Source organism: Anomaloglossus baeobatrachus, chromosome 3 (assembly GCF_048569485.1).
Source record: "Anomaloglossus baeobatrachus isolate aAnoBae1 chromosome 3, aAnoBae1.hap1, whole genome shotgun sequence".
Classification (NCBI taxonomy): Eukaryota; Metazoa; Chordata; class Amphibia; order Anura; family Aromobatidae; genus Anomaloglossus; species Anomaloglossus baeobatrachus.
In genome coordinates, this window is record NC_134355.1 from 316,830,059 (window position 1) to 316,855,502 (window position 25,444).

General features: G+C 43.9%; 2 protein-coding genes across 2 annotated transcripts in view; one reads left to right on the plus strand and one right to left on the minus strand.

The window, feature by feature from the left end:
- COL10A1 (collagen type X alpha 1 chain) overlaps positions 1-20,657 on the plus strand; it is a 30,682-nt gene extending 10,025 nt beyond the window's left edge. Inside the window, exon 2 of the mRNA XM_075340035.1 lies at positions 18,410-20,657. Within this exon, the coding sequence (XP_075196150.1) occupies positions 18,410-20,274 (1,865 nt within the window). The 3' untranslated portion in view covers positions 20,275-20,657. The remainder of the gene's footprint in view (positions 1-18,409) is intronic.
- Positions 1-25,444, minus strand: part of NT5DC1 (5'-nucleotidase domain containing 1) — a 422,920-nt gene that overhangs the window by 334,975 nt on the left and 62,501 nt on the right. The gene's annotated exons all lie outside the window — the stretch shown is intronic.

Consider the following 25,444-nt stretch of genomic DNA (forward strand, 5'->3'; position numbering starts at 1 on the left):
AACAGTCATACCCAGTGAGAAAAAGCAGATATTAAAATGAACAAAAGACATTTCACACTGACTCTCAACGTTCAATCTATCAAGCTGCTGAGCTTATTTTTGTGCTATTGTGCTTTTAATCTGCACGCAGATCAGAAACCACCTTCGACCAAACAAGTTCCATTTAACACTTCCCACCAAAGCCAGTTTTGACCATCCTGACAAGGCCAAATTTGTAAATTCTGACCAGTATCCCTTTATGTGGTAATAACTCTGAAATGTTTCCCAGGCGATTCTCAGATTGTTTTGGAAGTGGTAAATTTGGGTCAATATGATTTGCGTTTATTTATGAAAAGATTAATTAGAAATTTGTTAAGTATTTTGAAATATTTGCAATTTTCCAATTTTGAATTTTGACATTTAAAAAAACAGATGGTAATATGTCTAAAGATAATCAATAAACACTTCCAACATGTCTACTTTAGATAGTATAATTTTTAAAACATCTTTTTTGTTAGAAATGTAAATGGCTTAAAAGTTTAGCAGAAATGTTTTGGGGGTTTTTTCAAACAGAAATTTACAAAACTTATTTTTATTAAGGACCACTTCACATTTAAAATGACTTTTAAGGGATCACATGTCAGAAAATGCCCAAAAGTGATCCTGTTATTAAAAACTGCACCATTATGGGTATTCAAACCTATGTTTAGAAAGTGTGTTAACCATTTACATCCTTCACAGGAATTAAAACAAAGTGGAAGCAGAAAAAATTGTTATTTTTCACAAAAATGTTGCTTTTCAATTTTCACAAGAGTAACATGAGAAAATAGACCATTTAATTTGTTGTGCAATTTCACCTGATTACACTGATACCCCATATGTGGCCGAAAACTACTGTTTGGGCACATGGAACTGCTCGGAAGGCTGGACAGATTGCAGAGATCATGTTGCATTTGAAAAGCCCCTGACATGCCAAAACAGCAGAAACTCCCCACAAATGACCCAATTTTGAACACTACACCCCTCAGGGAATTCATCTCAAGGTATGGTGATTATTGTGAACCAACAAGTGCTTCAAACAAATTTACAACAATGGGATGTGAAAATGAAAATAACTTTTTTTTCAACTAATATGTTGCTTTAGCCCCATTATTTTTATTTTCAGAAGGGTAACAGCAGAAAATGGGCTGGTATATTTGATGTACATTTTCTCCTGAGTACAAAGATACCCTAAATGTAGTCAGAAACTACTGTTTAAATGCATAGCAAGGCTCAGAACAGAAGGAGCATTATTTGAATTTTGTTGCGCCATTATGTCTGTTATAGATTGCTGACACCATGTTTGCATTTGCTGAGCCCCTGAGGTGCCAAGAAACTTCACATGTGACCCCATTTTGGAAACTATACCCCTCAAAGAATAAATATAGGAGTGTAAATGCATCACGAAATGTTTTGTTTTTGCGGGACAAGTTGATATTTTCAAGGATAACATTTATATTTATATATGACTTTTTGATTGTCTTTTCTTGCACTTTTTGTTTGGTGATGTGATAAAAACGCAGCTTTTCAATATTTATTTTATTGTGCGGTAGGGGTAAAATAGTGTGACAGTTTCATAGATCAGGTTGGTCCAGGTGCAGTAATACCAAATATGTGTACTCTATGTTTATTTTTGGTTTTACATAAATATGGGTATTTATTGGAGTAATATTTTTTTATTCTATATTTTGTAGCTATATATAAATAAATATATATATATATATATATATATAAATATATATATATATATATATATATATATATATATATATATATATATATATATATATATATATATATATATACAGTGCCTACAAGTAGTATTCAACCCCCTGCAGATTTAGCAGGTTTGATAAGATGCAAATAAGTTAGAGCCTGCAAACTTCAAACAAGAGCAGGATTTATTAACAGATGCATAAATCTTACAAACCAACAAGTTATGTTGCTCAGTTAAATTTTAATACATTTTCAACATAAAAGTGTGGGTCAATTATTATTCAACCCCTAGGTTTAATATTTTGTGGAATAACCCTTGTTTGCAATTACAGCTAATAATCGTCTTTTATAAGACCTGATCAGGCCGGCACAGGTCTCTGGAGTTATCTTGGCCCACTCCTCCATGCAGATCTTCTCCAAGTTATCTAGGTTCTTTGGGTGTCTCATGTGGACTTTAATCTTGAGCTCCTTCCACAAGTTTTCAATTGGGTTAAGGTCAGGAGACTGACTAGGCCACTGCAACACCTTGATTTTTTCCCTCTTGAACCAGGTCTTGGTTTTCTTGGCTGTGTGCTTTGGGTCGTTGTCTTGTTGGAAGATGAAATGACGACCCATTCTAAGATCCTTGATGGAGGAACGGAGGTTCTTGGCCAAAATTTCCAGGTAGGCCGTGCTATCCATCTTCCCATGGATGCGGACCAGATGGCCAGGCCCCTTGGCTGAGAAACAGCCCCACAGCATGATGCTGCCACCACCATGCTTGACTGTAGGGGTCGTATGCAGTGCCATCCAGTCTCCATACGTCACGTGTGTGGTTGGCACCAAAGATCTCGATCTTGGTCTCATCAGACCAGAGAACCTTGAACCAGTCTGTCTCAGAGTCCTCCAAGTGATCATGAGCAAACTGTAGACGAGCCTTGACATGACTCTTTGAAAGTAAAGGTACCTTATGGGCTCGTCTGGAACGGAGACCATTGCGGTGGAGTACGTTACTTATGGTATTGACTGAAACCAATGTCCCCACTGCTATGAGATCTTCCCAGAGCTCCTTCCTTGTTGTCCTTGGGTTAGCCTTGACTCTTCGGGCAAGCCTGGCCTCGGCACGGGTGGAAACTTTCAAAGGCTGTCCAGGCCGTGGAAGGCTAACAGTAGTTCCATAAGCCTTCCACTTCCGGATGATGCTCCCAACAGTGGAGACAGGTAGGCCCAACTCCTTGGACAGGGTTTTGTACCCCTTGCCAGCCTTGTGACCCTACAAGATCTTGTCTCTGATGGCCTTGGAATGCTCCTTTGTCTTTCCCATGTTGACCAAGTATGAGTGCTGTTCACAAGTTTGGGGAGGGTCTTAATTAGTCAGAAAAGGCTGGAAAAAAGAGATAATTAATCCAAACATGTGAAGCTCATTGTTCTTTGTGCCTGAAATACTTCTTAATACTTTAGGGGAACCAAACAGAATTCTTGTGGTTTGAGGGGTTGAATAATAAATGACCCTCTGAATAAATTCACAATTTAAAAAAAAAAAAAAAAAAAAAAGAAATAACATTCTTTTTTGCTGCAGTGCATTTCACACTTCCAGGCTGATCTACAGTCCAAATGTCACAAAACCAAGTTAATTCCGAATGTGTAAACCTGCTAAATCTGCAGGGGGTTGAATACTACTTGTAGGCACTGTATATCTATATACACACACACACACACACACACACACACACACATATACATATATATATATATATATATATATATATATATATATATATATATATTATTATATACATATATACAGTACAGCCCAAAAGCTTGGACACATCTTCTCATTCAAAGAGTTTTCTTTGTTTTCATGACTCTGAAAATAGTAGATTCACATTGAAGGCATCAAAACTATGAATTAACACATGTGGAATGAAATACTTAACAAAAAAGTGTGAAACAACTGAAAATATGTCTTATATTCTAGGTTCTTCATAGTAGCCACCTTTTGCTTTGATTACTGCTTTGCACACAGTCATGAAAATAAAGAAAACGCCTTGAATGAAAAGGTGTGTCCAAACTTTTGGTCTGTACTGTGTATATATATATATATATATATATATAGATAGATAGATAGATATAAAGCCTTTACTGTTTTACTTAGTCAGGTTTTACTTCTCTGATCACTGCTCTGATGAATTGCGACACAAATGCACTGACAGAACACTGACAACACCTTTTAGACCCTGCTTATAGCATGGTCTAAGAGGCCACGCTGCTTTGTGCTGTGTAATGGCTGTGCTTGAGGATGAAGGAACATGGTCTGCACATACCACATGTCATGACCATCTTACATTTGCTTTCTAAGACAGATTTGTCCATCTTTACCTTTTCTTTAATTCGGTGATGGCCCTCAATTTCTTAGAAAACAAATTCAATAAAATAGCACATCATAGTCACTGGGTCGGCACACACAGATACATAAAGCATAATATCTTGTTACACACTATCAAACACTCATGATGTATTGTAAAGGTCAGATAAGATGAACCAAGAAAAAAAAAATGAAGGAATGACACATTTGTACTAATTTCTTTGCCAAAATAATTTCTTTTTCGATATGTACTTACAATTATTTAAAAGTGTAAGCAAGGAGAGACAATAAACACTGGTCTATTATGAGCTTTTCTTATAGTTTTTGCACAAGCCAAGCTGTCATTAGTATTCCACTAAGGCCTCTTTCACGCATCTGTATTTCTGGTACATGTGGTGTCCATTTTCACACGTACTAGATTAACTTTCACACACATACTAATGAAAATCTATGGGGATCTTCACAACTCTGTGTTTCCACACATGTTCTCATGTGATTCAGAAAGAGACTTTTCTGTTTTTAATTGGAGGCATGGACACACAGACCCATAAAAGTCAATAGGTCAGTGAAAAACACGCACAGCACACGGATGACATCCGGGTGGCATCCGTGTGACATTCGTGCTTTGTACGTGTTTAGCATTGCAAAAAGGACATTTTTGTGTACTCACCATAAAATGTCTTTCTTGGAGCCTTCATTGGGGGACACAGACAGTGGGTTATATGTTGTCTCCAGGGGAGGCTTGACACTAGGTTTAAAAAAGAGAGTTAGCTCCTCCTCCCACAGCATATAACCCCAGCTAGGCGGGAACTAGCTCAGTTTGGTGTAAAAGCAGTAGGAAAAGGACAACCAAAACCACAAGGGTGGGAGCTGTGTCCCCCAATGAAAGGCTCCAAGAAAGACATTTTACGGTGAGTACACAAAAATGTCCTTTCCTTTCTCGCCTTTTCATTGGGGGACACAGACAGTGGGACGTCCCAAAGCAGTCCCTGGGTGGGAACTGAACTATTAACAGTGTATAACATCAGACTAAGAGCTGACTAACAACTGCAACTGCAGTGAACACATATCAAAACACTGTCAAGAACCGAGCAGTGGCCACTTATAAATGGGCCACTGCCGCCTGAAGGACTTGTCTTCCAAGAGCAGCATCCGCGGATGCATGCGTATGCACTCTGTAGCATTTTGTGAACGTGTGCACACTGGACCAGGTAGCGGCCTTGCAAAGTTGGGCCGCCGAAGCCTCATGGCGGATAGCCCAGGAGGCACCCACTGCTCGTGTAGAGTGGGCCCGCACAGATTGAGGGGGAACGGTACCTCGTGCTTTGTATGCCTCACAGATGGCAGTCCTGATCCATCGAGAAATCGTGGATTTAGACGCCGGGTTGCCCTTTTTGTGTCCTACTGGGAGGACGAAGAGGGCATCGGACTTGCACAATGGCGCTGTTCTGGAGATGTAGATCCGCAGAGCCCTGACAAGATCGAGAGTGTGAAGGGCTTTCTCAAAGGAGTGGACCGGGGCCGGGCAGAATGACGGCAACACAATGATCTCGTTCAGGTGGAAAGAGGATACGACCTTCGGAAGGAAGGCGGGGGAAGGCCGAAGGACCACCTTATCATGATGGAATATCAGGTAAGGTGAGCGACAGGAAAAAGCTGCCAGTTCAGTTCGGACACTCGCCTGATAGAGGTAATAGCGACTAAAAAGGCAACTTTCCAAGACAGCCGTTGAAGAGAGATTTCTCTCAAGGGTTCGAAAGGAGGAAGCTGAAGAGCTCCGAGAACCAAATTCAGATCCCAGGGATCTAAGGGGTGACGATAAGGGGGGACCAAATGCGCCACCCCTTGAAGAAAGGTACGGACCTGAGGGCGAGAAGCCAGATGCTTCTGGAAAAAAATCGACAAGGCAGAAACTTGTCCTTTAAGGGTACTGAGAGCAAGACCTGAGTCCAGACCGTCTTGCAGAAAAGCAAGAACATTAGGGATTGAAAAGGTCAGGGGCGACCGATTATGACGGTCACACCAGGAAAGATAGGTCTTCCAGGTCCTGTGGTAAATGCTGGTGGAGGAAGGCTTCCGAGCATTAAGCATGGTATGAACTACCCTGGAAGAAAGACCCGATTTGGCTAGAATCAGGGATTCAAGTGCCACACCGTCAAATGTAGCTGTGCTGTATTCTGGTGGAATATTGGACCTTGCGACAGAAGATCCGGGCGGTCGGGAAGACGCCAGGGAGTGTCGCTGAGAAATTGGAGGAGCTCTGGATACCAGGCTCTCCTGGGCCAGTCCGGGGCCACGAGGATAACCGGGATTCCCTCCGCTTTGATTTTCTTAATTACTCTCGGAATGAGAGGAAACGGAGGGAAGATGTAGGGCAGGCGAAACTGCGACCATGGAAAGACTAGGGCGTCGGAGCCAAGCCCTAGCGGGTCTCTCGACCGAGATATGAAGGGTTGTATTTTGACATTCATTCGAGACGCCATGAGGTCCACATCCGGGAGTCCCCAACGAAGAGTGATCTGATGGAACACTTCGTCGTGGAGGGACCATTCCCCTGCCGCTAGACCTTGCCTGCTGAGAAAGTCTGCGGCCCAGTTGTCTACCCCTGGGATATTGACAGCTGAAATAATGGGGATGTGCTTCTCTGCCCAAAGAAGAATCTTGGATACTTCCTTCATCGCTGCCTTGCTGCGAGTTCCTCCCTGATGGTTGAAGAAAGCCACGGCCGTGGCATTGTCTGACTGGATCCGAACAGGGAGGCCCAATAGTAAGGGTTGAAAATTCTGAAGGGCCAAAAATATGGCTCTGATCTCCAGAACATTGATGTGCAGGGAGCGCTCAGGAGGAGACCAGCGCCCCTGAACAGTGTGGTGGAGAAACACCGCCCCCCAGCCTATCAGGCTGGCATCCGTCGTGAGTACCTGCCAGTGGACAGGGCGGAAGGACTTCCCTTGAGATAGGGATGAGGCTTGAGTCCACCAGACGAGGGAGCTGAGCGCAGACCGAGATAGGCTGAATGACCGGTCCAGGGAAGCTGGATTCTTGTCCCAGGAGGATAGAAGATCCAGTTGTAGAGGGCGCAGATGGAATTGGGCCAAGGACACGGCTTCTATGACCGCCACCATCTTGCCTAACACTCTCATTCCATTCCGAAGGGATGTGTGACGGCGAGAGCGGAGGGATTGGGCGGCCCGGATCAGGGAAAACCTCCTGTCCTCTGGAAGAAAAACCCTGGACTGAGCCGTGTCTATCAGCATACCTAAAAAGGTGATGCGCTGATGAGGAATGAGGGATGACTTGTTGAAGTTGATCAGCCACCCTAGCCTTGACAGCGTGTCTAGGCAAATCTGCACGCTTTCTGAGCAAACGTGAAGAGAGCTCCCTTTGACAAGAAGGTCATCCAAATAGGGAACGACCAGGATGCCTCTGGGGTGTAAAATGGACATGACGGCTGCCATGACCTTTGTGAAGACCCGAGGTGCAGTGGCCAGCCCAAAAGGGAGGGCCCTGAATTGGAAATGACGGTGTCCTACGGCAAAGCGAAGGAACCGTTGATGAGAGACACATATGGGAATGTGTAAATAAGCATCTTGAACGTCTATGGAAGCTAGGAATTCTCCAGGTTCCATGGCGGCTAGTACTGCTCTCAATGATTCCATTCGGAAAGTTCGAATCCGTACGAATTTGTTCAGCCGTTTGAGGTCCAAGATAGGGCAGACAGAGCCATCTTTTTTGGGGACGACAAAAAGGTTTGAATAGAAACCTTTGCCGCGCTGTTCCAGGGGCACTGGAATGATAACGTTTGCTTTCTGTAAAGAGGCTATGGCCTGAAATAAGGCCTGGCTTTGCGTTTTGAACTTTGGAAGACGAGAACGCAGAAACCTGTTGGCCGGCAGGGAATGGAAATCGATCTTGTAACCTGAGGTGACGATTTCCCGAACCCAAGCATCGTGAGTGTGGTCTAGCCAGATATCCCGAAAAAGCAGAAGCCGCCCTCCCACATAAGTCGGATCTGAGGGATACCTGGCGTCATGCTGAGGGGGCCTGTACAGAGCAAGATCCTTTGGGTTTAGGTTGCTTGGAGTGGGAACGCCAAGAAGAGCCCCTTGAGGGACCGGATCCTCGATCTGAGCGTTGGGACGGTCCTTGGGCTGATGGTTTTTGGGGGGCAGGCCGAAAGGACTGCCTGCACCAAGAAGATTTTTTGAAATTTCTGGCTACAGGCCGCTTTTGTGGTAGTATGGTACTTTTACCACCCGTCGCCTCAGATATGAGTTTGTCCAGGGATTCACCAAACAGACGAAGACCCTGGAAGGGAAGTGTGGACAGGGACTTCTTGGAGGCACTGTCCGCATTCCATATTTTTAGCCACAGAACCCTGCAGGCGAAGACAGCATTGGCTGCCGTTAGGGCTGACCAGCTAGCTGCATCCAGGGAGCCATGAAGAAAATAATTAGAGGCTAGAGAGAACAAATCAAGAATCTCAAGAGCCTCTGGAGGAATATTGCAAGGGCGAAGCAACTTGCGCAGGTTCCTACTCCACACGCTCATAGCTCTTGCCACCCATGTCATGGCAAACAGGGGGCGCAGAGAGGAGCCCGAAGCCTGGAAAATAGATTTGACCACAGCCTCAACTGCGCGGTCGGACGAGTCCTTGAGAGACGCGTTGTCTGAAACAGACATAACCGTGTGTTTAGCCAGTCTGGATACTGGCGGATCCACAACGGGGGGTACCGACCAGGGCTTAACCAATTCCGGAGGAAAGGAATAAGCGAATGAATAGGAAATTTTTTTTATTAAACCTCCTATCAGGGTGATCCCACCGTTTAGATATGATTTGATGAAAAATCGGATCCTGGGCAAAGGACTTAGGTTAGGAGGCTTCTTGGCTCATTTGATTGCCGACTGAGAAGTCGGGTCCGAGGGCTGATCAGAAATCGACAGAGAGTGATTGACAGCCGCTATTAAAGTGTCTTCCATATGCCTAGACTCAGAAGGGACATCTGAATCAGAGTCAGAGTCTTGGGAATCGTGACTACTAAAGGTCACGGAGCCTGAGTCAGACTGACCATCGTGTGAGTCAGACGAGGCGGAGCGGTCGCAATGGCGCCTTTTGGAGACAGCCTTTTTACGTACTGGGGATGATACACCAGACGAAGGCGGGCTCCTCTGAGGGAGCTGAGCCGGGGGGAGGCTGCGGGAGCCTGTGGAAGGCTGGGATATCTGAGCGGCCAGGTCATCTAACCTTTTAGACATCAGAAGAGCCCATGCAGGGATAGCCTCATCAGACGGGGGCGCTGCCTGAATGGTGGCCGGGGCCGAACCCACAGACTGCACGACCCCCTGGTCCGGCAACGCCTGTTGTGAAACTGTAGTAGGGGCATAGCAGCCCCGGCATAGTGGATAGCTTCGACCATTGGGAAACGAGCTTCCACAGGTGGTACAAGCATAGTACAGGTCCATAGAGGATGCCTGGGAAGCTTTATCACCCTTGCGGTTTTTACGCATGTCAGCAATAAATGTACAATTAGTACTGTGAGCCTCTAGCAGTATTATACTACTGTGGGTGAGGAGCTACTAGCAGTATTAGAAAGGGACTGCTATACAGAGCTGGTATATACCAATAGTAAAGTGGCATACACTGCCAAACAGTCAGTATATACCTGCAGACACAGTCAGTATATACCGCTAAAAGCTGATATACACCGCCAGCCAGCAGGCACACACCGCTAGAAAGAGAGCGATATACCGCTGAACAGAGCAGTATATAGTGCTGCAGAGTTGCAGAGCCAAGGAGGCGATCTCACTCGTGTCTGCTCCCCACATGTAATGGCGTCCAGTGTTCTCTGGCAGCATGGAGGGGAGAGACGGCCCACTAGAGGGAGCGGCTTCTGGAGCAGTGGAGGGGGCGTTGCTAAGAATGCAGGCCGAAGCCGGGAGCTAAATTTATGATGCTTCCCCGGGAACACGGCCTGCATCGCCCCACCGGCGCCTCCTCAGGCAGCGGTTGGATGCAGGGGACAGATACACGTCGTCTCCCTACCTCCTCTTGCTCCGTCTGAAGACGCGTCGGTCCTGGGATGCGGAGATCTTGGGAACGCATCATCGGCTCAAGGCTAGCAGGTGCTCAGCTCTGCTTAGCCCTCTGGAGCTACCTTTGTGAGGTGCTTCCAGGGAGCCTGGAGGGGTATACAGACCCGACCACTTGGGCGCGAGGGAAGACTGACGGCTTTTGCACGCCAGATTTCCTCTGCCCGTAAGCGGGGGGAACGAGGGTGAGCACACCCTGGTATTGCCCCATAGTCAAAAATAGAATAAAATCACAAAGAAAAAGAAATAAACAAAAAACATGATGTGGCCTGGGGCTCAGACCAGACGTGTCAGCCTCCCTGCTGACACTAAAAAGAACTGAGCTAGTTCCCGCCTAGCTGGGGTTATATGCTATGGGAGGAGGAGCTAACTCTTTTTTAAACCTAGTGTAAAGCCTCCCCTGGAGACAACATATAACCCACTGTCTGTGTCCCCCAATGAAAAGGCGAGAAAGGAATATAGAAGAAGCTTTGTAATTTCATTCTTCCTTTAACCATACTCAAAATACAAGCATGGCACATGGATGACACACAGATCACAGTTGTACACACGGATGGCCAAAATGGACTGTGTAACATGTGTGTTTTCTAAAACGACGTGTGAAGGGGGCCTAAAGAAGAATCCATACACCCGTGTGACATGTCAGAGTGCTCTCCAATTTTTCTCTCGGTCAATACTCATAGATAAGATAGGATAGATACAGTCAGTAGTGATGGGTGGATTTGGACTGTAAAAGTCCAGGTCGGAGCGAGTTGAAAAGTACCTGAGCTCTGACCCTGGGCCCGGAGTTCTCAAGGAACAATACAGGTCTGGCAACCAAGGCAATAAAAAAAAGTGAAAATAAAGAAAAAAAGGAGAAAGCAGGCGCATTATGCTTATGGAGTCTCTCGCATGGCTGTACACTGCTTCCGCTCATACTACTTCCATGGCCCCACATTATGCCTCATGCATATGGGCTGCTTCCTCTGCCAACTGGCAGTCCCCGCATCTGGTTGCAGTCAAATGTGCCCCCACCCTGCGTTACAGCATGTCTGACTGCAACCAATCATAAACTCTCTGTGCGTATCTATGGTGTAAAAATAAATAAATTAAAAAATTGGTGTATGGTCCCCAATATTATGATATCAGCACAGATAAAGCATACGGCTAGAGGCTGCACCCCCCAGCCGTGCGCTTATCTTGACTGTGTATCAAAATAAGAAGGACTGCATATGGCTTTTTTAAATTATTTAAATAATTTAAAAAAAATGCTTGGGTTCCCCCCACCTCCCAATTTTTTTACCCAGCCGTGATAAAGCCAACAGCTGGACGCTGGTATTGTCAGGCTGAGGCAACCCATGCTTATTGAGCCAAGCTAAAAAAATAAAAAAAAGCAGCCTGCAGCAACAATCCCGGAACTTTAATTGGCTCATCCCAATTGCCCTGGTGCAGTGGCAATCAGGGTAATAAGGGGTTAATAACCACTTATATATGGTCGAAAAGTACTATTGAGACACAGTGCAAAGCTCAGAAAGGAAGGAATGCCATATTATAGTATAGATTTTGCCGTTAATGTTTGTGGGTGCTATGTCACATTGGGAGAGCCCCCGAGGTACCAAAACAGGACAATTAGCCCAAAAGTGACCACATTTTACAAACTATACACCTCAAAGAAATCACCTAGCGGTGCAGTGATCATATTGATACCACAAATGTGTCACAGAAATTTATACCATTGGGCAGTAAAGAAAAAATAATTACATTTTTACCACAAACATTTTGTTTTAGCCCCAGATTTTCATTTTCACAGAGGAAAATGGGTAAAAATGGTACCAAAATTTATCACACAATTTGTGCTGTACAGTACTGCATAGCCACCTGGCAAGACTTAAGGGGGCTTTACATGCAACAACATCGCTAACGAGATGTCGTTGGGGTCACGGAATTCATGACGCACATCCGGCCTCGTTAGCGATGTCGTTGCATGTAACACCTACGAGCGAGTGGTAACGATCAGAATTACTCACCTAATCGTTGATCGTTGACACGTCGTTCATTTCCCAAATGTCGTTGCTGGTTCAGGACGCAGGTTGTTGGTCGTTCCTGAGGCAGCACACATCGCTACGTGTGACAACCCAGGAACGACGAACAACACTGTACCTGCATCCTCCGGCAACAAGGTGGGCGTGTCTTTCATGCGCCTGCTCTCCGCCCCTCCGCTTTTATTGGACGCCTGCTGTGTGACGTCGCGGTGACGTCGCACGAACCGCCCCCATAGAAAAGAGTCTATTCGCCAGCACAGCAACGTCGCTAGGAAGGTAAGTTCATGTGTCGGGGCCAAGCGATATTGTGCGCCACGGACAGCGATTTGTCCGTGACGCACAAACGACGGGGGCGGGTGCTTTGACGAGCGACATTGCTAGTGATGTCGCTGCGTGTAAAGCAGCCTTTAGAAGGGAAGGAGAGCCATTTGACTTTTGGAGTTCAGATTTTCATAAAATAGTTTGTGGACTCCATATACAGAGCCCCTAAGTGCTAGTGTCGCAGGCGGAGGAGGGGACGCTGCGCTCACCCACTGCTCGGGTCTGGCTGTTGCTGCTGCTGCTCGGTGGCTCGAGCGGCGGACCGGATCCCGGGGACTCGAGCGGCGTTCCTCGCCCGTGAGTGAAAGGAGGTGGTTTGGTTTAGGGATATTGTCCGTGACGCCACCCACGGTTGTGGTGAGGTAGTGACACCACTGCTGCTCTGGACGGGGATCCCGGGAGCGATAACAGGGAGCAGCTTGGATGTTGTTTTCTCCCCTCCGTGGGTAGGGGGGTTGGTTGTCCCGGGGCCCCGGTGAGGGTTAGGGATGGCAGGCAGGTTACGGGACCTGGTGAGGTGCAGGGTCGCGGGGGCAGCGCTGTGCCGCACGGCACGGTGGTACTCACTCAGCCAATAATGAATGCAAAGTCTCTGGTAAAACAAACGGCTGGATGGACGGGTCCCACAGACGGCTGCGGTAGCTCTCCCGGTAGGTTGATGGTGACTGCCTTTCCCTACACCTATGTTGTGTTTATGGTTCCAATGGCTTCCCACCGGTAACCCGCTCCCCAGCTTGGATGGATGCTGAAGGAGCCCCTTTTGCCCGCAGGCTCTGGCCCTGGGAACTGTACCCTTGGCGGTGACTGTGTTTCCCTTTACGGTTTGAGCTGTTGCCTTCAATCGGGTCTTGACTGCTGGGAAACCCCGGAGTTTCCCTTCGCTAACGGATTTGACCGGTTTTACGGCGACTCCTAGCCTGGTCGGGGTCCGTAAGCCCTGCCGAATGGTGCTGGCTTCTCTTTGCTCCCCGATCCGGTACCGTCGGGCCACCGCCCATCCCTGGTCCTTACGGTTCACTCCAATCAGCCTCTCCTGCAGACGGTCACCACCGTCTGCCAACCTTGCTGTATGTGCCCGGGCCACGCACCCGGACATGGTCAGTCTCCTCTACTACCACTTCACTCTCCAAAACTCAAACTGATCTCCCTTCCTTTTCCCGCCTCCAGGACTGTGAACTCCTCGGTGGGTGGGGCCAACCGCCTGGCCCACCCCCTGGTGTGGACATCAGCCCCTGGAGGGAGGCAACAAGGATTTGTGTTTGACCTAGATGTGCCTAGCCGGGGTGTGGGGTGTGTTGTTGTAGTACCTGTGACGTCCTGGCTTGTCCAGGGCGCCACACTAGAAGGACAGATTACCCCATTTTGGATTACCCCATCTCTTTAGTAATTAATCTACAGGTGTAGCGACGACTTTTACTCCATGACAGTTTTCCAAAAACAAGTAGCACTGGATCTTACTATGTGAAAATTGCAAATCTACCATTGTAGTTCCCAGTATAGTGTAGTGCCTATAGATTGTGCCCAGCTCATGCTTCTGAAGACACCCAGCCCGCAAATTAAGTGGACTTCATCACTACAGAAATGCCAAACATGTGGATACTAAATGTGGTTTAAGCAGATTGTGATGCTCAGAAAGGAGGGGGGCATTTGGATTTGGGGGCGCAGATTTTGCTGGATTTTTTTTTTTTAATGGGGGGGAGAGAAACCACAGCGCTCTTCCTGAGCCTTTGTGCTACATGCAACATTGAAGCCTTCTATATTTCTGTTAACAGATGACGGACCTGAGTGGGAACTTGTTTTTTTGCGGGTTCAGTTAAATGCTATTTTTGGCAATTTGGCTACAGAACATTTTGGATTAGTTGACATATATCCTGGACGCTATGCTGTGCACTTACATTACGTTTTACATCTATATCTCTCTGTAATAAGATGGACATTGCCGGACCACAGGCCAGATAGGAAGTCAAAGTGACTCCATCTGCCTTAATACCGTGAATTTTTGTTTGGAATTTTGTCTGAATCACGTTTTTCAGAGACTTACATGGAAACCCTGATACAAGAGCTCAGTGTAGAACACGGGATAAATGTGAGCCAATCCTCTCTGTGATCTTTGAGAGGCAGAATGAACAAGTTATCAGCAGTTGAAGAATTGGCTTTATTTATATTTCACGCCATTCACTTTGCAGTGTAAATGATTAGGAAGCTTTATTTCTCGGGTCACTACGATTACAGAGATACTAGATATATCTAGAATTCTTAGGTTTGGCTACTATCATGCCAAAAATGCGTTTTTATTCATAAAGGTTTTTACATCACCAAATTTTGAAGGCTATAGTTTTTATATTTCTCTGCCGACAATCATGTAAGGGCTTGTCTCTGGCAGGATAAGTTGGTACCATTTTTTTAGGGTTTTTATTGGTACCATTTTGGGCTACATATTTTTTCATTGCCTTCTTGTTTGCGAGGTAGAATAAAAAAGAAACAGCAATTGAGGAATTGTTTTGTCTGTGGTTTTTTTTTTACGCCATTCACCGTGTCGTAAAAGTGATGTAACAGCTTTATTCTTAGGGTCAGTACAATTACCGAGAGACCACATTAGTGCGTTTTTATGTATTGTAGCTTTTACACAATAAAAACAAGTTTAAAGAAATAAAAATTGTTTTTGCATTTCTGTATTCTGAGAGCTATATCTTTTTTATTTTTTCGCTGATGGAGCTGTATGGTGGCTTGTTTTTTGTGGGACAATATGGCGTTTTCAGCAATACAATTTTTATTTACATATGACTTTTTGATCCCAAATCAATCCAGTTTTTTTTGAGCTCTATGATGAAGAGTATGTTCTTTATTTTTTTTACAGTGTTCACTGAAGAGGTTAACTAGTGTGACAGTTTTATAGATCGGGTTGTTCAGGACGGGGCAATACCAAATATGTGAACTTTTTTTTACATAAATATACATATTTATTGGTATAATATGTTTTTTTATTTTGGAATTATTTTTTTTTACATTTTTACAATTTTTTTCTTACTTTTTTATTTAATCCATATGTGGGACTTTAACTTTGATTAGTCTGATCACTCGTATAATGTATTCCAATGGAGATGCATTGCAAAATATTATACCTGTCAGTGTGACATCCTAGGAACACAAGTTCCTAGGATGGTCTAAGAGGGGGTCCCAATCTCATGGGAGAAGGACCGCACTCCCTCTCCCAGAAAATGCTGTGACCCCTATTGATTGTAGCCTTTGGGGGGGTTAAACAGCAAGGGGCATTGTGGGGACAGTCCATGGCTGTGACAGCCGGAGAGCAACTATAACTTACACAGAGCACCCGGTGTTGATCGCACCTATGAGATTGCCATAACATAAGTTTATGTCATAGGCCGTGAACACCTTTCCCACCATGACGTAAACTTCCGTCAAAGGTTGTGACCTCAGACATATAGTGGTGGTAGTTATTCTTGTTTTGAGTGATTATATAGCATGTTTTTTGGGGGGGTTTAGATTATTTTAATTTGTATTAATGATGAACAAACGGGCCAGACTGCCCTTGACAGTATATATAGACTATTCAACTGCTTTACTAAGGTATGTTTTCTCCACTCCCGCTGGCTCTGGGGCACCGTTCTTGCACTGTGTGAGCCACTCGAAACTTGTCTATGTGATTAAAAAAAGTGTGTATGTGTATATGTTTATTTTTCGGTGAGCAATTGGTATAGGTATTGGGATGGTCAGTAGTTTAGAAAATTATGTTTAAAGATTTCACTTATAACACAATATAATGTTGAATACCATAAACTATGCATGCCTGTGAGAAACTATAAAAAAAACATCTACAAGCTGCAAGCCTGCAGTTAAATGACAGATAAAATGTAATGATCATAAACATATTGTAATTTGCATATGACCAAAAAAATATATTTACTTTTCTTTACAACAGTTATGATGCATTCCCTTTATATGGGATGCAGCTGAGAATAGAGCAAAAAAAGGATGTGAGTGGGTATATTAGTTACAAAGTAGCACTTAATGTCATGCAGTTAAAACCTGTAATTTAAATGTAACATTGCTTGTGTACTGACGAACATTTACTATTATTAGCAGTATTGTAAGGTCACATTTTGAATACGATGTAGATATTTATATACTTCATGCATAGCACTATAGAAAGGTTCTTAAGAAGATACATTAGCAAATACAAAATTAAATTAATTGTCTACTAGCAGAAGAAAGACAACATGAAACATTGAATGGAAGCCATGACCCAAAAGCTCATCCTTGACTGTAGGCCACATGATTGAAAAGTAGATGTTTATTATAAAAAAAATAACATTAGATAAATGAATTCGAAACATTTCTAAATTAACACATCAAATTCAAGAAAAACACTAAAATAATAAGTAACAAGGATCGACAGATGAGATAGCCTGATCCCACAAAAGAAGATACCTTCTGGAGAGAAGATGAGCAACATTCTGATTTTCACAATGATTAACAGAATAATGTTTGAAGTTAACCCTTTCACGACCGGCCGATTTTTCGCTTTCCGTTTTTATTTTTCGCCATTCTTTTTCTGAGAGACGTAACTTTTTTATTTTTCAGTCAATATGGTCATGTGAGGGCTCATTTTTTGCGGAACGAGCTGTACTTTTAAATGAAACCATCAGTTTTACCATATTGTGTACTAGAAAATGGCAAAAAAATTCCAAATGCTGAAAAATTGCAAAAAAAGTGCGATAGCACTATAGTTTTTGAGATATTTTATTCACTGTGTTCACTATATGGTAAAACTGATGTGTGGGTGTGATGCCTCAGGTCAGTGCGAGTTCGTAGACACCAAACATGTATAGGTTTACTTTTATATAAGGGGTTAAAAAAAAATCGGAAGTTTGTCCGAAAAAAGTGGTGCACGTTTTACGCCATATTCCGTGACCCGTAGCGTTCTCATTTTTCGGGATCTTAGGCTCAATGACGGCTTATTTTTTGCGTCTCGAGCTGACGTTTTTACCGGTACCATTTTTGCGCAGATGCTACGTTTTGATCGCCTCTTATTGCATTTTGCGCAAAAGTTGTGGCGACAAAAAAACGTCGTTTTGGCGTTTGGAATTTTTTTGCCGCTACGCCGTTTACTGATCAGATTAATTGATTTTATATTTTGATAGATCGGGCGTTTCTGAACGCGGCGATACCAAATGTGTGTATATTTTTTATTTTTTTAACCCTTTAATTTTCAATGGGGCGAATGGGGGGGGGATTTGAACTTTTAGGTTTTTTTGTTTTTTTTTAATTTTTTAAAACTTATTTTTTTACTTTTTTTTTTTATTTTACTAGTCCCCCTAGGGGGCTATTGCGATCAGCATTCCGATCGCTCTGCAGTATCTGCTGATCACAGCTGGAAGGCTGTAAACAGCAGATACGCTGTCTTTCTCTTTTGCTGTGCCCCGGGCACAGCGAAAGTGAAACCAATTCATGTGTAGTACAGGAGTCATCACATGACCCTGTACTACCATGACAACTATCGGGAGTCACGTGATCGCGTCACGTGACTTCCGGTTTCGGCGGTAAGTAAAACTTTACCGCGATTGCGCTTATAATGGCGCTGTCATGTATTGACAGCGCCATTATAAGGGGTTAATCGGCACGAGCAGATAACGATTCTGCTCGTGCCTAGCAGGCACACATCTCAGCTGTGAAAATCAGCTGAGATGTGTGCCGATCGCAGCATGCTGCCGCCGGAGGACCGCGGGCAGTAAGATTATGTCATTTAGGACATAATTTTACGGCCCGCGGTCGTTAAGGGGTTAAAGGGGCTATATTGATGAGGCAACTCCTTTTGGGTTTGACTTGTATATAACATAGCCTGTTATACTAACTGATTTATTTGTATTTTTTTTTCTAGTTATTCCAAGCGGGCCAGAACAGGGTCCACCAGGTCCACCAGGGCCAATTGGACCAAGAGGTTTGACTGGATCTCCAGGACCTCAAGGAAAACCAGGTTATGGGACACCTGGTCAACAAGGAGCTCAGGGAGTGCCAGGACCACCAGGATTCTCCTCTATTGGAAAGCCAGGCCAACCAGGTATACCTGGAAAACATGGAGAGCATGGAGTTCAAGGTGAAAAAGGAGACATTGGACCAATTGGATTACCTGGACCAAGAGGTTTACAGGGAACACCAGGATTACCTGGACCAGCAGGAATTTCTGCTTCTGGAAATCCTGGCCCTCAAGGAGCTCTAGGAAACCCTGGGCCAAGAGGAGTTCCTGGATTTAAAGGTGAACCTGGTATGACTGGCAGTAATGGACACAAAGGACAAAATGGCTATGGAATCCCAGGTCAGCCGGGTGAAAGAGGACCTCCAGGTATGCCAGGGACTCCTGGTCCCCAGGGTCCCATTGGAATAGGCAACCCTGGCATAAATGGTTTTCCTGGACAACCAGGAAAAGTAGGTGAAAGAGGTCTACCTGGTGTACCAGGGATACAGGGTTTATCTGGGCCACAAGGACTACCTGGACAGCCTGGACCAACAGGAATTGGCAAACCTGGAATAAATGGTGCTCCTGGTCTTCCAGGGCATTCTGGGCCCAAAGGACACACAGGACTTCCAGGCATGCCAGGCCCCCAGGGAATGCCAGGTTATGGAAAGCCAGGTTTACCAGGTGTAAAAGGATTAAGAGGAGCTGAAGGGATCCCTGGGAATCCTGGGATAAAGGGAGACCATGGAGAAATAGGAAATCCAGGACAGCCAGGTACACCAGGTTTGCCAGGAATTGCAGGAATACAGGGGCATAGAGGTATTCCTGGAGATATTGGTATGCCAGGACAAAGAGGTGACATTGGTCCAAAAGGGTCTCTAGGAGCACCTGGACATAAAGGTGAAAGAGGTTTACCTGGTTTAGATGGTAAAGCAGGCTATGCAGGTGAGCCAGGACTTGCTGGCCCCAAAGGAATCCCAGGTAATGTAGGTCAGAAAGGAGAAAAGGGTATTGTAGGTCCACCTGGGGTACCTGGAATTACTGGACCAGTAGGCCCCAGAGGAGAGTCTGGTTATAGTGGAGAACAGGGTCCAAGAGGAGCTACAGGTATACCAGGTATGAGAGGCCCAACAGGAACAGCAGGCATTCCCGGACTTCCTGGTCAAAAGGGTGAGCAAGGTATTTCTGGGTTACCAGGTCCAGCTGGGATTTCAACAAATGGCATGCAAGGTCCAATGGGACCACCTGGGATTCCTGGTTCAAGAGGGATGAATGGCGAACCAGGATTGCCTGGACCACCAGGTCCACCAGGCCAACCGGGTCACATGATAATGCCACATCAAATGCCAGATGGTTATGCAAAATCAGGGCAAATTCAAGGTCTACGAGAGCTTCGAGCATCAGCATTTACAGCTATTCTCTCCAAACCATTTTCCGCAGTCGGAGTACCTATAAAATTTGACAAAATTCTATATAACAGGCAAAATCACTATGATGTCCGAACCGGAATTTTTACATGTAGGATACCAGGCCTATATTATTTTTCTTACCATTTACATGTGAAAGGTTCAAATATTTGGGTAGCATTATATAAAAATGGTACACCATTAATGTATACCTATGATGAATACAAAAAAGGATACCTTGACCAGGCATCTGGTAGCGCTGTCATAGACCTCAATGAAAATGATCAAGTTTGGCTGCAGTTACCCAGTGCAGAATCTAATGGTTTATATTCTTCTGACTACATTCATTCTTCTTTCTCAGGTTTCTTATTTGGCCTAACATGATAAAGCATTGTTTAACTTTAAATTCGATGCTTGAAAATTGGTGTTATTTTTAAAATTTATTTTTTTTATATGTGTTGATATGAATGCAATACAGTACATTACATTTTTTGTTTTTAGGTGCATGAATATTTGCTGTAAGTTTAACTGATTCTCAGATTTTTTTTAAGTTGATTTGTTTAGTGATCTCATATCTGGCACTTTACTTCATTGATATTTCAGCCATAAGGGCTGCATAGTGAAACCAATGTTTAAAGTGAAAAGCACCTTGAAACTGCATTTTAAAAAGAGTATATATATCCAAATTGCGCCCTTGGATCATTTTAGGGAGCACAGTGGCTGTTTGGAATTTGCTTTGTATTCTGGGTGCAGCACATGACGGGAGCCATTGGGAATAGTTTTTTTTATCTGCCTAATTAAACAAATCCCTTCAGCTCAAAAATTTACTGGGTAAATAGAAATTGTTGATAACGCATTCTAGGACAGAGAAATTCATTTATAGGCTTAAAAAGCTTCACTTAAAAATGGATCTATTAGAATAAAATTAAATAAAAGTTAAAAAATTATTCATTAGTGCATATTAATATTTTTAATTTTTTTTTTAAATCTTCTATTTCACGGCCTAAACTATGGCTGCAGATTTTAATGATACCGTGACCTCCCTGCTGATTATGCGTGTTATCCACAATGTTGTTGTTGTACGGTCTTTGATGGCATGGATTTATATAAATGACAACCCTGCAAATGACAGAAAACAGACATAGCTTTAAAAAAAAACACAAATCTGAGCAGTGCAGTCCAAACCTTTAAGCCATGTAACTTTAAAGGGAACCTGTCCCCAGATTTGGTCCCTATATGGTGCAGCCACCACCACTGAGCTCTTATATACAGCATTCTATATTACTGTATATAAGAGCCCAGGCTGCGCTGTATACTGTAAAACACACTTTTATAATACTACCTTAGGTGGCGGCCTTGTCCTATGTGTGTTGCTGCTCTCCGGTCCTATGCAGGAGCACTTTGACCTCTCCTGCTGAGGACAGATCAAAGTACTGTAATGTGCAGGCGCGAGGAAAGGTTAAAGACCGCCTGCGCATGCGCATTATAATTCTTTGATCTGTCCAGTGCAAGGCAGATCAAAGTTCGCCTGCGCAGGACCTCAATGTCGGCTAGTGTGCATGACTTCGGACGCGTCATGGACACGGGCCTCAGAAGAGGGGAATGGCATTTGCCGCAGAGAGGAGGCACCGGACTAGAGAGCAGCGACACTTATCCAGCTGGATCGTCCCCCCAGTTGTGTATTATAAAAGTGTTTTTTTACGTTATACAGCACAGCCTGGGCTCTTATATACATTATTCTGGAATGCTGTATATAAGAGCTCAGTGGTGATGGCCGCAGCTTATAGGGGCCAAATCTGATGACAGGTTCCCTTTAAAGAGAACCTGTCAGCTCATCTATGCTCCCGAAACCATTGGCAGCATATATCAGCACCTGGCTGTAGGATCACAGCCAAGTATGTTTCAGAGATAGATGTGCACTGTGCACTAGTCGTACTGCAGGTCCCCGGCGGTTTCTCCCTGCCCGCTGACAGTGACTGACGGGTCTCTGCCTATACGGGCATGTATCAGAGACCTATCAGTCACTGTCTGCAAACGGCTGATACATGCTGCCCATGGTTTATGCAGCATGTTTCAGCTGACAGGTTCCCTTTAAGTGACCACATCTCAGCATTAAAAACAAATAGTTTTGATATGAAAAAACTTCTGCATGCTACGCTTATACTTCCATTCTAAAAAAACTGGCACAAAACAGACACCAGCCGGACCACATAATAACCTGGGGCTTCTTTGCTTCCTTCTTCATCAGTTAGCAACTTGATCTGTTTTGGACAAGAATTTTGCTTGTCTATTCAGAAATTGGAACCTACAAATAGCATTACCAATCAGACGTGAACAAAGCTGAAGCAAAAAGTCCAAATCTGATGTATAACAACACATATATCACTAGTATCCAAATCTTCTCACTATACTGACACTTTGCTTTAATGCAAATACAACTCCAAATGAGTAAAAATTATCTCTAGCACTGACACAATCTAAATACAGGAATCATTTGCTGCTGCATATACACAAATATCTTGTATGTAAACAGGCTTTTGATCACACAATGATTGAACAATACGCTTCCTCGGGTAAAATTATTTTTTATGAAAACTATCTTTTGTATAAATAAGACTTGAACTGACAAGAACGATGGCAGCCTATGGACATTTAGAGATATATTCCAGATCTTTGCTCTGCTTCTGTTAACTGTTATTTACTTATTGGCAGTATCATGCCACCAGTTAGTCCATATAAGTGGACCCATAGCCAATCAGTAGTCAAGATGCGAGTGTCAAAGTGGTCAATGTGAAACGTAGACAAAATGTAAATAAGTTAATATTAACGAACTAAGTTAATATTAAAGTTCATTTTAATCAATAGGTCTTGAAATAATACGTTCCACAATTAGATATGTTTAAATGGATGTGTACGCTATAATGGCCATGCCTGACCATACAGGGACATGGTCTGATCATATCCCAGCTGCTGGGCAAAGGAGAATGCAAAATAAAGTATACAGATATTACAGCTGATTCTTTTTGTGAGGTAAAACATTTTCCTGCCTGTTTTTTAAAAAATGGTTTACCTCAAAGAAAGAATTATTTGCAATCCTATGCTGTAATGTCTGTATATTATATTGTGCCCCCCGCTCCTAGGCCAGGCAGGAAATAAAACAGTATATAGACATTGCAGCAGAGGATTGCAAATAATTCTTTGAGGTAAAATATTTTTTTAAACACAGGCAGGGAAATGTTTTACCTCACAAAAAGAATCAGCTATGATCCCAGTGCTGTAATGTCTGTATACTCTCCTTTGCTTTGTCCCCTGCCCAGTAGATGTGGTATGATCAGACCATGTACCGGTACGGTCAGATATGGCCATTACATAGTATATATTACATAGTATATAGCAGGGACACATATATAATATCTCAGCACAGTAACATTTTTTTTAAACACATCCAAATGTGGAATTTATTAATATTACAAGATCTATTGATTAAATTGAACTTTGTTTGTGGAAAAAACCCTTTAAGAGATCTATAATTGGCTGTTACAGAAAAGCCCCAGTATTTTTTCTAAACATGACTTTAAAAGGAATCTATTAATTAGGAAGCTAATAAACACTTTTAGGCTGGGTCCACATATCCTGTAGACTTCTATTATCATGGATGTATTAGAGATCTGCTGGCAAAAAAGTTGCGCAAAGAAATTTTTTTTGTCCTTTCTTAAATAACAGATGTCAGTCTGCTTGAATCTATGGACAACAGATCCGTTAACGGATTGATATTTTTAGTCCATCTGTAACAGATCCATTACAAATGCAAGTACAACGGATGGCTACATAGCAATCCATTAATTAATCCATTGTCCATAAACTCCCATGTTAAAAAAATGGATCCGGCAGAAATCAGTTTCCAAAAGAATCCGTTCTAACGGATGACTATAGGACATGTGAAGCTAGCTGTACTGAGGTCTAGCATTTGCAATTGACTTACTTAGTAGAATAAAAATATTGCAATTGTAAGACTGCTTTTCACTGTGGTCATCAGTAATCTGGGCGAAGCTGTAGTCACAAGCTGCTAGCTGTTAGCACACCATATATATTAATTAAAGGCTTAATAACGTGATTTGCAAGAGATGGCGTCATCACCAGCTCTCTGCAAATCTCTTGCATGCGTGCAGCTTTATTCACTCGTAACATTGCACCTCTGAAGCTAGGTGTAAGCTTCCCAGCTTAAGTGGTGCACAGTGCATGATCAGGGTGCAAAAGGTACACTGAGGAACTGAAGAACAGATGTTTTCTGCACTTTCAGACATGCGCAGATCGGCTCTGAAGCCAGAAGACGTACAACTGGCTTCAGAAGCGCAATGGTGAGTGAATGAAGCCACGCGCATGCGTGAGATGTGCAGAATTGTAAGTCATGTTAACACGCCCACAGGTGCATGATAGCAAGCTCAGAGGGTCGACTAGCCTGGGAAAATAAAAGCCCCATCAACTAGTCAAAGGGTTCAGAAAAACTTTTTCTAAAGATTAGTTTATGTGTCTAGCGTAATAATTAGGCAGTGAATTTTGATGGGAAGATACAACTGCTGGTAGTTTGGAAGCATGGGGGACCGGTCAGGTTCCCTTTAAAACATTGTAAAGCATATGAGAAATAAGAAAACTTCATCAATTACTTGATGTTAAAATTCTTTGTTCCTGAACCATCACATAGCTCTCCCAGCGTTGTGATCAGAACAGGGATGTCATTGGGAGTGTGGACAGTAATCTTGGAGTGACAGGTAATGCAGGGAGAGATGGAAAACAGAAGCTACAACAGCAGTCCACAGATTTATTCAGTATATCTACCAAGTATAGAACTCATTGGTCCACTGCAGCCTGTGTGTTGTCAGTATGAGCAACCGTTACATTGTCCTTCTGTAACGCCTGCTTGGATCCACAGACTCAGACGGGCTGTATTGGACAGGCTAGAGGGAAGCCACTCACCAAGCAGGACCCCTAGAACCCTGAAACCCTTTAACCCCTATACAGGGATTTGGAATTATACAGGGCCCAAGGTGATCACTACCTGTGGAAGGCTGCAGTCCGATGAGAGTAGTCGTCAGGCAGGGTCGAACCGGGAAATGCAAAACAGGGACAGAATCAGGCAGGCAAGGACATAATCATAAAACAAAGCAGAGGTCACATCCGTATCGGGCAGCGAGGTACATAAACAGCAGGCATCAGGGTAGTCAGGAAACAAGCAAAAGTCAGAACATCAGAATCACTAAACAGAACAGGGCAAACCAGGAACCAGGAATTCAGAACTATCTCTGGCAGTGGTCAGCAGACAGGAGGGGAAATAAGGGTGTGGTGTCTTCCCATTGGTTGTAGCTGAATGATGGTAACTTCAGCTGGAAGACACACGCCACCTACAATCAGCAAGTGGTACTGGAGATCCCAAGGAAACCCAGCCCAGTAGATGAGCGGAACCTGTGCCCACCGACGCTGCTAGCATCGACTCCTCTCCCATCACCAGCACTATCCATGGCAGGAACTCGGCGTTGCCTGGTGATCGAAGTAGAAG